A 17437-nucleotide genomic window follows, 5' to 3' on the forward strand; every position below is an offset into this window, starting at 1 on the left:
TTCAGCAAGGAAGATACCGCTGGTCAGGAAGCTGGAGACTTCTTCAAAGGTTTCCTTCCGTTTTGGGGGCCTATGGCCAATAGTAGAAATCTACGTCAACTAACACGGGTAGTTGAATCTACTATTACAGAAACTGCTGGTGCCCTTAGTAACTTAACAGCTGAGCTTCAGGCGGATCGTCTCATGACGTTGCAGAACCGAATGGTTCTAGACGTAATACTTGCAGATCGAGGTGGGGTATGCAGAATGATCCAATCGAGCTGCTGTGTCTTTATTCCAAATAATGCTCCAACAGTCTATGAAGCAATCTCTAAGCTACACAAGATTTCCGACTCTATACACGTAGACAAGGGAAACTGGTCCTTCATGGAGTGGTTTTGGACTCTGGTATCAGCGTGGGGATGGAAGGTTCTGATGGTCATTGGTGTCATCCTAGTATTTCTGTTCTCGTGCTGTCTTATTATCCAATGTGGTCCCGCTCTGTGTAGTCTCTGTGCTGCAACCTGTTTCAGAAAACCACCTGCATTTGGAGAAAAGGCATGAGACAGGATGATGATGCAACAACATGTCACTGACCTAATGAGCATAGAATTAGACTCTGACTCTGACATAGACTGAGTAATTGCCTATGTAAGGGCAAAAGGAGGGTCTGAGGTTCCGTGACGATTTTACCCGTGTTTTTGACATTGTCGTAAATACATAATTTTGGTATCAGTGAACCGCAAATGATCCATTTAGTATATCCTGGTGTTTTCGCTATGCTACGAGCAAGAGCACTCCAGTTACAAACACATTTCTGATCTACCCGTGGCATCCATCTTAGAACACGGAAGCCATTTTGTATTCCTTGCCCTCACATAGTCAATGGACACGCAATGACCTCTTTTCATTAAAGGACACGTAGGCTTTAGCCGGCGATTCACCTTGCGAGGGACACGTGCACCTTAGGCCAGCAATGCTGTGGCAGCATGACTCGGCAAGAACTGCCTCCCCAGCCTGAGGCCAGTCCTGCTATACTGGTTCTTGTGTTCGTTGGCCTGATCATGATTAGGCGGCCGAAGCTGGTAACCGTGCCCATTTACGACCCACAAACATCTCTTATCCTGTCTTTCTATCTTCTGCACCTGGCTCTGCTCCTTTCCTTCTGGGCCTTTATTAGGGGGAGGTAACGAAATTTACGATGAGGCGGTCCGGGTCTTGAATGAGAAATTGACATGGGATTATGATGGAATAGTGGGAACCCCTCATTCGTAATGTTTTGACATCAGATACTGTTGACGATTCCTGTGCAACGCCAAATATTTATTGTTTAAGACACGAATGTTTAGAACTGTGGTAACATGTAAAGAATTTGCCCCGAGCAGAATATTTAGTATATAAGGAACAACCCTCTTTGTACAAATTGAACAGGCTCCTAGACACTGCCCGTGTGCAGTTTCTGTGACTTCTGTGTCCCTGCAGTAATAAACCTTTGGTCTTTGACGCCACCATCGAGAAGCCCGTGTTTCTGTTTGTTTGTGCACCGAGACAGGTTGAACTCCGGGGTCTTCGGGTGTTTTCCCTGACACCTCTGGACGGAACCAAAAAGTCCAGAACTCCAGCCTGAGCGTCTCTCTGGTAAAAGTGTGAGGAGTGGTGACGCTTCGAAAGGTGAGAGTTTGGGTGATGACAGTACAAATGTTAGACCCAGAATGTCTTCGAGAGTCAGTAGGAAGCTGTTGTACTTGAAAGATTTTGAACAATAATATTCAGTTCAATGGAGTGATGTTATTCTGTATCCCCAGTGCTGGTGTTTTCATTAGGAATTCTTGATGGATCTTCATATGTTAGCATCAGTACTGAATGGGGTTATTTTCTATATGACATTGCTCTGTGTGTTCTGTTATTTTGGGTTTCTCTTAAAGGTTTGTTCTTTTTTATCTCACTTGTAAATTCTACTTTGTACATATGTTTGTTTTGATGTATTATAAGAGGGAGGTGTGTGGTATCTGGGGCTTTGTGCACAAGGGCGCTCCGTTGTGACAATGAAATGTAGTCACTGGAATGGCACCTATGTCACAGGTGGGGTTGGAATGTTTGGTTTCAAAGTGGGTGAGCAGTTGCTTAACCAAGCTGTTGGGAGATGGATGAGTTCTTCTTCTGAAGATATAAACTTTATCAAGCCTCACTTCTGCCTTGACGGATCCTTTCAAGTGCTACTAGAAGCTGGTCTTACAGAGTGGAACTGCGAAGCACAAGTTTAGCATCCCACCACTGAAAAACAAATGTACCAAAGTGGAGTATTTTGCAGTGAGGCTGGGTAGGCTTTATTATGTAATGCTCTCGCAATACCTCAAAATATGCCCTTTTGATCCACACTAATAAATCCCTAGCTCAGCACAGAGCAGTTAGGCTTTACTAGAGAAACATGTTTGGAATTTCAGAGTACCAACATTGACGATAAGTAATACAATCTACTCAAAATAAATCCAACACCAATTTATAAAAATGTACACAGATTCTTATGTAAATTTAGACACTAAAATGAAGACAAACAGATGAGTGTATCTGGATTTATGGATTTTGGAAGGAAAAATAAATCAGCTCAATTCAATACTAGAAAAGGTTAACATTTTTAGTCAATGGTAAAAAGCACTAGTGACAATCGGCCTCTTGCAGGTCGAATTGCATAGAACACACTAAGGGGTATGGTGATGTGGGTCCCAGGACCAGTCCACAACTCAAGTTGAATTGTACCTGGCTCGTTGGGTCCAGGTTAATTGTTGCTCTGGCTGTCCAGGTGCTCAATCGGGAGCCGTGGGTTTGCTGGTTTTACCGTTCAGACATTGCTGGAGAGAAAACAGGTGAAAAAAGTCAACGACTGGTCCACTGAGTGGTTGGTTGAAAGTGTTGCAGTGTTCCCTCATGTTCCAGCATAGACTGAAGGTTGTGGGTGCTGGACAGGCCACTAACAAGCCTTGACAGTGGTATGGTCAGGGAGAAAGGGTAGCCACCTGAAACTTGATGAAAGTCAGGACTTTATTTCCCACAATGCACTGGATGATATATGTCTAGGTGATCCCTCAGAGGGTCCGATGGCCAGTGATTGTTTGGTTCCAGGAGTGTGCATTAACCTGTGGGCTGCTGGAGACCAAAAGAGGCTGGAGTAGCCTTTGACTCTCAAAGGAGTCCCTCAGTGTGTGGGAGCTGGTCTTTGGTCTGGGATGAGTCCCAGTCATGAAGTTGCAGGGTGTGAGGCACAGGTGCAGAGTATTGCACCTTTGTTTTTCTGCATGTCCTGTAGTCGCAGGATTGGGTCTCTTCTCTGTTGCAGGTCTTATCAGATCCGAGGTTCCGGTACCATGGGGCCTCTTAGATCCTGGATTTAGGGGTGTGAGGGGTTTGGGTGCAAGTAGCCAATGGGCTACTAGCCCCAACAGCTAATCTGCCCATCTGGGGATGTGTGCCACCTTTGCTACATAGAACCCTCAATTCTGCTACTTTTAGAAATGGTAGAAACCTTATTTGATTGTACAGACTAGGTAGCCCACCCAAGTGGTGTAGCTACCCTTCTGGGGGTGTACACCTCCTGATTACCATATTTAACTGCTTGCCATGGGAATAATGTGCCTATGGACATGGGGACAGCTGGGTATTTGTGTGCAAGCAGGCTCATTACGTGTGTGATCTGGACTTCACCATGGAACTCAAGGCAGGAATGCTGATGAACTCCATCAGATAACAGAGAATCTCCTCGAGAGGGGTATGCAGTTGGTATACTTGGATGTCCCCGGAGTAGGTACGACCATTGTGCTCATCGCCTCAACATTCTGATGATGTCATTTTACATACAAATCTGGCTAATGCCACAAGCCTCCTGACAGGTGCACACATGCTGTTAGAGTTGCTCTGCAGCTAAGGGCAATACTACTTTGGAGTGGAAGGGGTGCCGCTCGTAGTCGCGGACTTGAAGGTCAAAGCAGTCTCTGTGCACGCCCGGGGTTCTTGCCACCATACCCTGCTCACCTGGACACCTGGAAATTGTACCTGACATTGGGGCTGATTGCTGCGAGGTGGTTGACGGAGCGGGACTGCGAGTCCCAGCAGTCTCTGCGGCGCTCCATCGACCGCACCTGGTGACTCTTCCCGCCCCTGCCTCTTTCTACTTAACGTCGCCCAAACCCGCGATACGCGGGAGGCGCGCGGGCAGTGCCGAGCGAAGCCAGGGCAAAGGGCGGGCCGTCTACAGCAGTCCAAGGCCGATCCACGCCGGGCAGGGCCACCCCATTTGATCTTAGGTTTGATTATTATAATATTATACTGTTTGCCAATACTACTTATAGATACGTTATATTCTTTGTAATATTTATTCTCGGATTACGGTGGATCTGTCATTATGGTCTTACGTTCAGGGAAAAGTAGATTGGTTACCTTGAACACAAACGCTGGCCTAGTCACGGGCACTCTGGACCAGTTCTTTAAAAGGACCACCAGAATATTAGAGATGGAAATAGCCCTTACAGAAAAGCGCTTGTCGATTGACATCCTGACTAGTAAGCGGTCTTCCCTGGGTGTGATTTGGTCCGCCGTAACACCGGCCTATAGTAATGAGTTTACCCCTTTGGTAGTTACTAGCCCAATTCCCTGCCTACTAGAGGAGGGGTTAGCCAGTTCTGTTAGTGATACTGTATCGAGCTTAATTGCACTTGGTTCCTTTTCTAGTGATGAAAGCCGCAGAACATCAACATCTATCTTACTTATCCCCCCTATTTCCGTTTCCCTGTTAGAGCAAGTAAAAGATCAGGTAATGGGCGCAGGGAACGAAAATGGTTCTGTGACTCCCAAATCTGGGAAAAAGAAGAGAGGGGTGGATATAGGAAGAGTAGTGGCTCTAGATTAAGCAGATTACCCAAAACCCAAAATCTTAGGGTTTCCCCACAGCTGATAGTCGAGCCTACAACCCTAAACGGTGTTTTAGCTAACAACGTTTCACCCCAGAACCAACAGAACTCCAATGATGATCTTCTTGTTAAGATGGAAACACTAGTAAGGTTATTAATATTGCCCCTGATCAATCGAACTAAGGTAATTAAAGAAAAACGGGATCAGCTAGAGTTAATTGCTAAAGGGAATACGTCAAAAATGGATATGTTGATTAAAAGCATAAAAAGCAATGAAGCTAGAGTTCATCCCGCTGTACCATTAGTTAAGGCTAAGCCTACTAAAGTTATTCATTCTGTGGCTAATGTAACTGCTGTAGATCAGAATACGCAACCAGTCTTAGCGGATAATGGTGTGGTAAACAAAAAAGCTCCAGGCCCTACAGTACCCATGATGGTTCCCTCCAATAAGGCTCCTACTTCTAAGCAGGGGCCGAGACTCTCAGTAATGCACCCCCGGGCAGATAATTGATAAGAAAGAGACCCCTATGTGTAAATCTCCCCTAGGAATCAATTCCCTTCACTATTATTTTAACAGGGTTACCAGAACTCAGTCCGGAATCCAAAGAATCAGATAGGGAACTCAAGAACAAAGTTATCTTCTGGCTTAGTAGGAATATGCGATTACCCCAGGCTCAGATACGGAGATTTTAGGTGTGAGGAGGGTGGCTTGGTTAGGTCACAGCACTAAGGATCTCAAGGGAGATTGTATAATCGTCAACCTTAGAGACCACTGGGCTGTAGATCATGTATGTAGGAAACCACGGTTTGGCCGTTTAGGTGATATCCAATCAATAGGCCTACATTACTTTTACCCACATGCAAATCCTGGTCTGGTATGTATGTCACATAACTTCGCTAGGGGCAGCCCCTTTGGCACTAATAGATTGGATGGGGTCTCACATCACTTGCCACTAAGAAACAGGTTTGATCCCCTTATAGGTTTGGAGGGGGTAGATTGACTCTGGAAGGATTGTGTTTTTAATAGGGGGGCTGAAGAAGATACGGATAAGGTCTTGGCCATTAGCCCTACGAAGAGAAGTTATGATGAAGCAGTGGGCCCATGGGTTAAGATGGTTAGCAACACAAGTCAATCTCTTAACCCGCTGACTGTTCATATAGTAGCCCATGGTGGCGGGAGAGGGGAAGTTGAACAAATAGAAATGGTACAGCTGGTTAATGAAAATGTTAACATCGGATTAAATCAGCGTAGTAGAGAGAATACGAAAAACATAACTCCGCCATCTCTTGATGTGGTAATTAATACTATAGGAATAACTCATGGTGAGAGTGACATGATTCAGCCAAAAGCAACAATCCCCCTGGGTGAAGGAGAGAGTCGGGTTGAGGGCAGCTCTTTTCGCCTGATTTCTTGGAACATAGCTGGTCTGTCACGGAGGCTGGAGGATCCGGTGTGGTTAAAATTCATTGAATCCTTCGACATTCTTTGCTTCCAAGAATCTTGGTGTAGAGTGGACCATAGCCTGGATGGATATCAAATGTTTAACGTTCATGCTGAGCCTTCACAACCAGGAAGAGCTAAAGGCGGTCTTATGACAGCTATCTCTGTAAAATATAACCTAATAAAAATGTCCCTATTGATGGAATCTCCTTGGTACCAAATGCTCTTGATCAAGGACTTATTTTCAGCACCCCTGCTTTTAATAAATTGGCATTATAATATATTTGATGCTCATGCTACCTCGGTTATTGAAAAACTACAGGATGAGATTGTTAAAGTGACTAACATGGTTTTCCCCCTTTTTATTATATGGATAGGTGATTTTAATTGTGTTTTGTGTAAGTTTAGTGGGACCAGAGTGTGTGGCTTGGTAGACTCAAGTGATCAGCCTTTGGCTCATTTTACCCACTCAAAACAGGGGGATGCTCTGAACAATATTGTTATGATTAACGAACTATGTGTCTTGGATATGCCTAGTTTCTCTAGACCATTGGGTATACCCACCTTTCAGGGTACAGGGGGTCGAGTGAGCACAATTGATTTTGCTATGGTCTCTATCAGGTTTGCTCATCTTGTTAAGGATTTTCAGATTGATGTGAATCCTGTTAGCGACCATAACCCCTTAATTGTGAGTTTTAACCCTGTCTTTGAGAGAGTTCAGACCCCGGAACAGCCGATAAAATATAGTCAGAACCAGGGGGTAATTTTGAGGTGGGACAAGGTAGATGTGAGGCAACTGGAGGTGGATATTTTTAAGAAAAATAAGGTGGGGATAGAAGTTTGTTTGACGCCCACCACTGAGCCAGATATAATATTAAAAACTTTGAGGCACTTTTAAGAAACGTGGCCTCCCACCTCATAAAAACTGTGAGGGGGAAAAAAGAAAGTGGACCAAAATGTTTTGACGCAGAATGCTCTGCTGCGCAATCAAGTCTAACGAAGGCTCTACACCAAGTACCACGGGACAAAGAGCTTGTTGGAAAATCCAGAAAAATGTACAGAGATGCGATCAATAGGCGAAAATCAGAACTAAGGGCCAAGGCCTGGGAAGATCTGGGGATAGCGGCAGAACTGAGGGATAGTAGGCTCTTTTGGGAGGTAATAAACCGACCATTTTGAAGAAAGGGGTAATATGCTAGTGCATATACCGGGGGATACCTGGGTAGCACATTATGGCAAAATCTTTAACCCAAATGAGGTGTTGCTAACTTCTGATGAGGGGGCTGGAGACTTCAATTTGGAGTCAGCCAAAACACTTAGCCTTTCAATCACCCTCTCAGAGATAGAGATTGCCTTGAGGAAGGGCACTCCATTAAAGGCCCCAGGGCCGGACGCAGTACCTCTAGATTTCTTTAAACATAATTTGGAGGTGTGGGCACCACTTTTATTAAATGTTTTAGAGCAATTGTGGTGGGGCATATCCCAACGTCTTGGCAAAAGGCGGTAGTGGTACCGATTTTTAAAAAGGGCGAAAAGGGTGACCCGTGCTGCTACAGGCCGATATCATTAATAGATGCGTCTTGCAAATTGATGGGCAGAGTGATATTGGCACGCCTCGAGACATGGGCGGAGTCTGCAGGTGTTATTTTGGATTCCCAGTATGGGTTTAGGAGAGGTAAGGGAACCACTGAGCAGTGTCTCAATTTGGCATTAATTATGGGTAAGTACATGAGGGCCAAGCATAGTTATGTTATGTTATGTTATGTTAATTAATTCTTGTATAGCGCAGGTTCACCATCAGGTCTCTTCGCGCTTCTAGAGGAGAAAATTACAACAGAAAGTGCATTAGAGCCGGAAAGGCCAGACTTAAATTGTGGTCAGTTGCTCCAAAAACAAGATAGTTTTAATTTTTTTCCTAAAAAGAAGGAGACTCGGTTCTTTATGAAAATTTCCAGGAAGATTGTTCCAAAACTGTGGGATCAACGTGGAAAAAGCTATCCCACCCTTGCGAGCCGAATTAAACCGTGGGACAACCAACTGGCAGGCAGCAGAAGACCGGAGAGCCCGAGCAGGAGTGTAACACATCAGGCGATCCCTAATATATGCTGGGGCCTGTTCATAAATGGCCTTATGAGCAGTGCAAAGGCCCTTAAAAGATGCTCGCTTCCTGATAGGTAGCCAGTGTAGTTTGGAGAGCAGTGGGGAAGCCTGGGACCGTCTAGGGAGATTAAAAATAAGTCGTGCCGCATCGTTCTGCACAACCTGTAGTCTTCTTAACAATTTCCAGGGGAGGCCAAGGTAAAGGGCATTCCCATAATCCAAACTAGGCAGTATTGTGGCAGAGACAATGACCTGGAGGGAAATAGTAGTGAGCAGAGGGACAAGCTTCCGCAAACTCCTCAGTATCCCTGTACAGGTGCCAACCACTGCCGACACTTGGTTGTTCATAGAGAGGTTGGCGTCGATCTTAATACCCAGGCTTCTAACCACTGGAACTGGGGTAGGAGAAACTCCTAGTCCCTGCGGCCAAAACAGGTCACACCAAGGGCCGTTGATACATGGAACAGTCAGGATTTCCGTCTTGTCTGGATTTATTTTGAGTGAATTATCGGTCATCCAGCTTGCTGTAAAACGCAGCACTTCTTGTACGTGATCCTGGCTGACACTGGTGTTATTAATCCATACAAGTAGCTGAGTGTCGTCTGCGTAATTGAAAACCTGGCAGTCCAGCTGAGCCAGACTCTCCACCAACGGTTTAAGATATAGTTATAGTATATAAGGCATAGTTGTATCCACTTGGCCTTCATGGACTAATCTAGTGCCTTTGACACTGTATGTAGGGGTAAGTTGTGGCAAATGATGGAGACCATGGGGTTTGAAGAACCGCTGGTCATCCTGCTTTGTAGACTCCATGCTGCCACATCAGTGAGAATTAGATTTGGCCTGGGTGGCGAGAAGAAAAAACCTATCCCATCTACCGAAGGTGTTCGCCAGGGATGCATCTTGGCCCCTTTTTTTATTCCTGGTATACACCAATGGTCTAGAAAGCTTTTTGTTGGATAGCGGTGTCGATTTCCCCCAGGCTAATGGTAAACGGATACCGATGTTGTCATATGCAGACAACATGGTCTTAATGACCCTTACCGCCAATGGCATGCAGACTTGTCTAAATGCCTTTGAAGTCTTTATGGAAGGTTTAGACCTCAGGGTCAATTTCTCTAAGTCTTTTGCTATGGCCTGCGGTCCGAAAGGGGTAAAATCTCGCAGGTTACATGGTGAAGGACTCAATTATTGTGAAAGTTAACAATTTTAACTACCTGGGTAATCTATTTAACAAAAAGCTGAATTGGGACCCCTTAATATCAGCTCATGTACAAAAGGCTACACAATTGATTGAGGCCCTCTTCCGCTTTTCTAGTAAACTGGGTCAAAAGCCGATTGTAGAATTAATAACCTTATAGAAAGCTAAATGCCTTTCTGTCGCAACATTTGGGGCAGGAGTGTGGGGGACTCAAAATTGTGACAAGACACACGTCATGGAAAACAAATTCGTAAAGCGTCTCCTATCTGTCCCACCTGGTACCTCAAATAGCTTCTGCCATGGGGAGGTGGGTATTGATTTTGTGAGCGACATTATTCATGTGTCTCCTTTGTTGTTATGGTCTAAAGTTTGGCGATCTGAAGAATTGAAATTGACAAAGGAAATCCTGCAAGACTGCCTTAAACTTGACCACTCCATGGAGATCCCATGGCTGCTATATGTTAGGGACACTTTTCACAAGATTAGGTTGGGACATATATTTCAAAATCAGGACATGGCTGGTAAGGATTCCAAGTTGATAATTAAAAATGCCTATTATACCAGTTTAGGTATCTTGAGTAATAGTGAGTGTGCACTATATAAGAGGGGTAAGCTGCAGCAGCGGTTTTACCTATCGAATATTATGCACACTCAATGGCGTTTTTATTTGACAAGGTTTCGTCTTAGCTCACTGCATTTTCTTTTTGCTTTTCCGAAACAAGAGGGGTGGTGTGAGAGGCTACCCCCTTGCCCCTGCATTGATAGGGTTTCACAAAGTACTCTGAACCTTATCCTATTCTTTGGTTTTTTATAAGGATCCACAAAACCAGTTTATTAAGCCTGTTTTGTTAACCCTTGGATCCCGTTATTACAAAGAGGGCTATGAGCATCTATTGTCCTTATCAACTCCAGCGATATGTAGTGCTGTACTTAGTTTTATTAGAGTGGCTCTCGATATCAGAAATCGATATTGAACAGTATTATGAGTGGTAATCCTTTGCAAAAAGACCACTATGTGGATTTGTTATTGGAATGCATATGCACTTTATGAAATGTTTATATATTTGACCTGTTTGCTCCAAATGTATTGTAATCCCAATATGTAACATGTACTGTGGATCTTAAGACAACTTCATGTTTTAATATTTTATTGATCTTTTACATTTGTGTATACTTTTATGATTCCATTCATGAATCAAAATAAAGTTATTTGAATCGAATCGAGTGGAAGGCTTCACCCAAATTGGAACTCCTTTTAACTGGAATGCGTACTGTCCTGTTTTCACTTCCCTGCCAGTCCCACTGCATTGCTCTCTATCCTTCCCCATCTCGACAGAAAGGTTTTCAGATCAGGTGTTGTGTATTTGTTTGTGAATTTATAAAGAAAGACCACATCAGAACAAAAATGTTCATTTGTTTTCATCCTTTTTGGATCTAGGGATTTACTTGCCTGCTGAAAACTAATATTTTTCCTCATAGATTACCAGAGATGTGCACTTCTAATCAACTCTGAGTGTCATGGTGTGTCTTTGTTAATGCTTGTCAGTGCCAGTCATTGCGGACATCCAGAAAGTGGAATGGGTCAAAAAGCTGTCATAAATGACTTGGAAGTCATGAGATGCTCTTCTGAAGCCATCACATATGTGTCTTTTTCATATTCCCTTGTGTGATTTCCCTGAGCACTCTGACAATTAGCATAACAGAGCCCTTCATATATCTACTTATATCTCTGGAGATGCACACCACTTAGAAGCCACCCAGACCCTCCGCCTGCTTAAAAAGCCACTCCATGAAGATCAGGCAGTAATGGTTTCTCAGTGGACATCAAGATATACAACGGGTGAGGGAGGCAAGTCTTCCACTGCCACAATCCCTCTCAACCTCTGATGTTATGTTTTCCAGTGTTTATAAGTCTCGTCTACACCCACTCAGATGGGATCAAGGTGGCAAGACTGAGCAACTGATGGTGGGCTTGAGAAGCCCTACTGTATCATAAGCCAGGGTTGATGGCATTACAGAGGAGCAGATGGCTCAGTATGACTCACAAGGAAAGAGGGTTCTAAGTGGATGCCGCTTGGTGTCCCAAATCTTGTTCACCATGAAGGATACAGTGGTAGTGGGTCAGTATCAATAGGGTCTGAGAAGAAGAGCAGAAGCCTAGTATGCAGCACTTCGCTTAGGGTAGCTCGGTAAAATGCAGGGCACTGAACACAAAAATAGGTCAATTCAATGATGAATAGATGCATGAGTGTAAGTATGAGTGAGCACATGGATGCTGAGTGAGTGATTGCATGGATGGATAGATGAGTGACTGCATAGATAAAGATATTCAGACATTCAGTTCTAAGCCAGACCTACTGATATGGTATATATTTGTTGGGACTGCAAGGAATGAATTAAATGGTTTCTAAGTCAGGGTATTTTTTGCCTGCCGGTCATATATTTTAGTGTCAGTAATCCTTTTTATTAGCATGACGTCCCTCAGTGCTGTGAGACTCATTTTTTCTTTTCTTCCTTAGGGTGAACGTATCCTTGGGCCAGGCGAGAATATAAAAATATATCAGCAAGGAATAATAAGTCGCTTGTATGTTAGATATGGATCCCATAATGGGGCTAGTTGCTATCAGGCTCCAGACTTACAGCTACAGTACACCGGAATAAACAGTCCAACATTCTACATCCGTGTCATCAAAGCAGATCAGTCGCAGATACAGGTGTTGTGTAAACAAGGAGGAGAAGCCCCTGTCTGCCCCAACTATGGTGAGTGAGTGTTTGGACACACACTTTTGAAAAGGAATTCAGTGTTAACAAGATCCACATAATATCCAGAATCTGAGTGTTTGATTAAAATGCATTTCTTGCTGAGGTCATGTTTACTGGGGGGAGGGGGTGGAGGGACGGTACCCCTGCGATTGGTTATTCATCCTGTGTTTCGTCAAACATGTCTCTGTAGCAGTGATTTAGTGCTGGTGTCTGGTACATCCATGAAGCATCCCCAATGTGTCCTACTTCTTTTCATGCACAGATGTAACCCTTGCAACCCACAGCCCATGACCCTCTGGAAGTTATACCCACCTCTCCAAACTCTCAGGTAGTATTAATCTGTAGTGGGAGACCCTCTGGAGATGGTAATTTCTGGTCCCCTCCAGATAATCCTCAAGGTTTCTTCAAGGCTGCTTCCTCCACTCTCCATCCCTACCCTGGGCATTTGCTTGTGACAGCAAAGAAACTGGTACTTAGTAAATACAAAGAACTCACACTTCATGCACTAAATTTGGCAGGCAGCAAATATACTGTTACAAGTGGGTCAAAACTCTCAAATATTGAGGGATCCTTAGATAGTGACTCCCTCCTAGAATAATTCAGCACACCTTTAATGCACACGCAACTTAGCGTCCCATAATCTCTACTCATAGACATTTCTAAGCAGTGGCTTCATTGTGTAGCCCTGGTTTTCCTTGTCCGGCAACTTTCACCACCAAGGGCACCATGATGTTATTGGTGATTGTAAGAAACTGTGGTATTAGTTTAGGGGGTGGGTTCCACCTCACCACCTCAGGAAATACCCACAACCCTTGTCAGGGTGAACCGCTAATGTCAGTAAATTAACCTGAGCTCAGCCTCCTAGTAGCTAAGGCACAGAGCAGACAGGCTTAACTTAGAGGCAATGTGTCAAGCATTTATGCACTATCAAACAGTAATAAACTCAAAACACAACACAAGAAAAAACCCAAACTGAACGTGAAAAAAGAGAACATTTTAATACATGAAATGATACCTAAATAATAAAAATGCAATAAGTAGAACAGGAGTTACGAATTAAAAAAATTTCCAGGGTCAAAATGGTATCAAAAAGTGTTAAGGAAGAGGTGTGGTGGAGTGGCCAAGCACCTTGTGACTCTGGGCAATAGCTCGCTTAATCATCCCAATGGCCCCCAGTGCCGGGACACCTCTCTGGAGGTAGCTGTGTATTTTACAAATGCTGGTATTATTATTATTAAGCGCTGATTGTGGTATTCTGGTTGCGCTTGACTGGGATATGAGTACGATTTAAGTCAGAGTCAAATTAAGAAGGATCAGTGTCAGGGACCAAGTTCAATCCAGTGGTAAGTTCAAACTTCGGGCTTAGGAGTCGATTACGATGACGTTTGGAAAGGCTCTGTATCGGATTCGCGTTTGCTGAATCCAATTCAGAACCCTTGTTTCCGACAAAAGCATACACAGTTCCCAATGGTCGATTACGATGCCCGGAAACAGTTAGGACTGTACGAATCAGTTCCAAAAGGCATTAGGATAGGTTGAGTATTTCAGATCCGAATCGTACAGTTCTATGGATACAAAACAGTTGTTGGAATCTGTCTTTGGGGGCCCGTAGCAGGCCCCCCACGCCAGGGCCTTTCAAAATGGGCCCATGGGGATATCCAAGGGACCCCCCTTTCAATCAAGCAATCAATACGGGAATTGTGAAGTGTGCTACTCACCCGTGAGGTTCTCAGGGAGCTGGGGGGGTGCAGTCTGGCCAGTTACGGAGCTTGAGGGTCTTCCTGAAGATATGCAGAGCACAGGCGCTTCTGATGTTGATCTGGAGCTCGTTCCAGGTCTTTGCCGCGATGTTAGAGAAGGCTCTTCCACCCATTCTGGCTCTGTGGATGAGCGGGTTTTCAGCGAGGGCGGTGTTGGCGGATCGAAGGTTTCTCTTGGGTACATGGAAAGAGATTCTTTCGTTGAGATATTGGGGTCCGGTATTATGGAGGGATTTGTGGGAGTGGGCGAGTATCTAGAAGGTTACTCTCTTCTCAACGGGAAACCAGTTGAGGTCTTGCAGGTGTTGGGAGATGTGGGATGCCAAAGATGAGTCTGGCTGCAGTGTTCTATATGGTCTGGAACTTGTGGGGCAGAGTTTTGTTGATCCCGGAGTAGAAGGCATTTTCATAGTCCAGTCTACTAGTTATGAGTGCGTGGGTGAGGATCTTTCTTGATTCGTTGGGGATCCATTTGAAGGTCTTGCAAAGGATGAAGAGGGTGTTGAAGCAGGTGGAGGAGACACCGTTAATCTGTTGGGTCATGTTGAGAGACGAGTCGAGTATGATGCTGAGGTTCTGGGTGTGGTCTGTGGGGGTTGTGGGCTGCCGAGGGCGGTCGGCACTAGGTGTTATGCCCTGCAGAGGTGTAGGGTCCAAGGACCAGGACTTCTGTCTTCTCAGAGTTAAGCTTCAAGCAGCTCCTGCTCATCCAGGATGTGTCATACTTCATTCCTTCCTGGTAGCTGGGTCCTTAGAGAGTGAGAGGATGAGCTGGGTGTCAGTAGCGTAGGATACAATGCTGAGTCATTGCTGTCTGATGATGGCCACGAGGGGAGCCATGTAGATGTTGTAGAGTGGGGGGCTTAGCATTATCTCTGTGGGTTTGGAGAGGAAGGGGGTAAGTCTGACTCTTTGGGTTCTGCCAGTGAGGAAGGAGCAGATCTAGTAGAGGGCATATCCCTGAATGTTGGACTCGTGGAGCCTGGCAGTGAGATTGCAGTGGGAGATTGTGTCAAAAGCTGTAGATAGGTCAAGTAAAATCTGGGCTGTGGTGTGGCCTTGGTCAAGGAGGGTGCAGATGTTGTCTGTAGCGGTGAGTAGGGCGTTCTTGGTGCTGTAGTTTCTGAGGAATCCGGATTGGGAGGGGTCGAGGATGGAGTTCTCTCTTCGATGAATTTCGTTAGTTGAATGTTGAATATCTTCTAGGTGACTTTGGCTGCAAAAGGGAGGAGAGAGATGGGTTGGTAGTTCTTGAGGTCTGTCGGGTCTGCTGAGGGCTTCCTGTGGAGGGGTTTGACTTCTGTGTGTTTCCAGTTGTCCGCGAATGTGCCGGCTTCAAAGGTTGAACTGATGGTGCGTCGTAGCTCAGGTGCAATGACAGTGGTGGCTTTGTGGAAGATGTGCGGGAGTCCGTGAAGGCTCCTGAGTGAATGCCTTTCATGGTCAATGTAGTGTCTTTGATGGTGACTGGGGTCCAGGAGGAGATGGTAGGCTGGCTGTCATTGCTGTGGGGAGGAGTGGGTTTGGTGTCTGTAGTCTGTTTGTTGAAGTTGTCGTAGAGGGATCTTATTTTCAGTTGGAAGTTCGTTGCAGAGGTCCTGGGAGGGTGTGATGTCCATAGCTTTGCTAGGAGGCTTGGTGAATTCCTGAATGATGCTGAAGAGTTCTTTGGAGTTGCTGGTGTTGGTGTGGATTTTGTTTCGAATGAAGGTCTTTTTGGTGGATCTGACGAGTTGGTGGTATTCTGTTATGGCGTTCTTGTAAACGGTGCAGTCCTCTGAAATTTTGCTGTTTCTCCAAATCTTCTCGAGACGTCTGCAGGTACATCTGGATTCCAGGAGGTTGGCAGTGAACCAGGTGGCCTTCCTGGGGTGCAGTCTGTTGGGGTTGCAGATGGGGCTGAGCTTGTTGGCTCAGTTGGTGATCCACCTGTAAAGTTCTTTGGTTGCGGAGTTGGTGTTGGTCAAGGTGGGGGGCATCGTGGTTGAGAATGGAGCTGAGGTGCTCCTCGGTGACCTTGCTCCAGTTCCTTCATGGAGGGTGGGGTGCAGGTTTGGGAGCAGTGGGTTTGTTGATGTGGTAGTGTACACAGTGGGGGTATGTCCAGAGGGGTTGTGTGTTGTGTCTAAATGGATGTTTTACCTCCTGTGAAGATGGGGTTCGAGGGTGTGTCCTGCCTTGTGGGTAAAGATGGTGACGAGTTGTTTCAATCCAAGTTTGTAGAGGTTGTTCAGGAGGGTAGCGGAGTTGGGGTCGCTGAGGTTGTCGAGGTGGAAGCTGATGTCTCCGATGAGTGGGTAGTCCATGGAGGTGATGGTGTGTGATGAGGTCGGCGTTGATGGTGGTGAATGCGGTTCAAGGTCCTGGGGGTTCGTAGATGAGGGTGCAGCACAGGGTCATTCTGGGGATGGTCTGGATCTAGAAATGGAGGTGTTCGGTGTTGGACGGGGAGTCGCTCATAGTGGAGGTGGTGAGTCAGAAGGAGCTTTTGTGTGCAATGGCGAGTCCTCCTCCTGGGTGGTTAGGGCGGTCCTTCCTCTGGATCTTGTGTCCGTCGGGGATGGTGGTAGCGATGTCGTGCGGAGGTGGGGTTGGTCCATGTTTCCGTAAGGAAGGTGACGTCTAGCGAGAGGGTGTGCAGGAGGTCCCAGATCTCTATGGTATGTCTGTGCATGGAGTGCATGTTGAGGAGGATACATTTCAGGGCTCTGGGGGTGCTGGCATCGTAAAAAGAACTGGCCGTGGGTGGTGTTTGGCGTAAACAGCTTGCAGTTGTTGTTCCATCTGGGGTTGAGTGCGAGGAGGGCAGCTGAGACATAGCTGTGGGTGGTCAGAGATCCAGGGTCTCTGCCGCTTGCCACAGTTGGGCGCTGGAGGGCTTACGTTGGCACCGAGTGGCGCATCCGCTGCATGTGGCTGCGCAGCAGCCTCCATTAAGTAGGGAAAGGGGAGGAAAGTGCAGGTGGGAGGTGGGAGCGGGAAATGGCAGGGCTAGGGGCTCAGGGGCAACAGCAGCAGGAAGAGGGTGGCGAAAACAGGCACGGAGGACAGAGACAAAGGGCACAGGTACAAATACTAATAAAACTGGGAAAAATACACGGAATTACAGAAAAAACAGATAAAATGCACAATAACAAAAAGACAGACAAAAAGACAATAATGGGCACAAAACACGCAGACAGACACAGCAGACCAGAAGACGCGCAAGGCTCTCCCTCTGGACCACCAGGAATGAGGTGCAGGCAGGATCTTGCGGGTGAAAGAGGGCCTTGAACACAAACCAGGAGAGAGT

General features: G+C 45.8%; 1 protein-coding gene across 1 annotated transcript in view; it reads left to right on the top strand.

Annotated features, from left to right (window-relative positions):
* Nucleotides 1–17437, top strand: part of LOC144819179 (uncharacterized) — a 237018-nt gene that overhangs the window by 27056 nt on the left and 192525 nt on the right. Inside the window, exon 2 of the mRNA XM_078677151.1 lies at nt 12142–12382. Coding sequence (XP_078533277.1) covers nt 12142–12382 — 241 coding nt within the window. The remainder of the gene's footprint in view (nt 1–12141; nt 12383–17437) is intronic.

The sequence above is a fragment of the Lissotriton helveticus genome, chromosome 2_1, assembly GCF_964261635.1.
Source record: "Lissotriton helveticus chromosome 2_1, aLisHel1.1, whole genome shotgun sequence".
Lineage (NCBI taxonomy): Eukaryota > Metazoa > Chordata > Amphibia > Caudata > Salamandridae > Lissotriton > Lissotriton helveticus.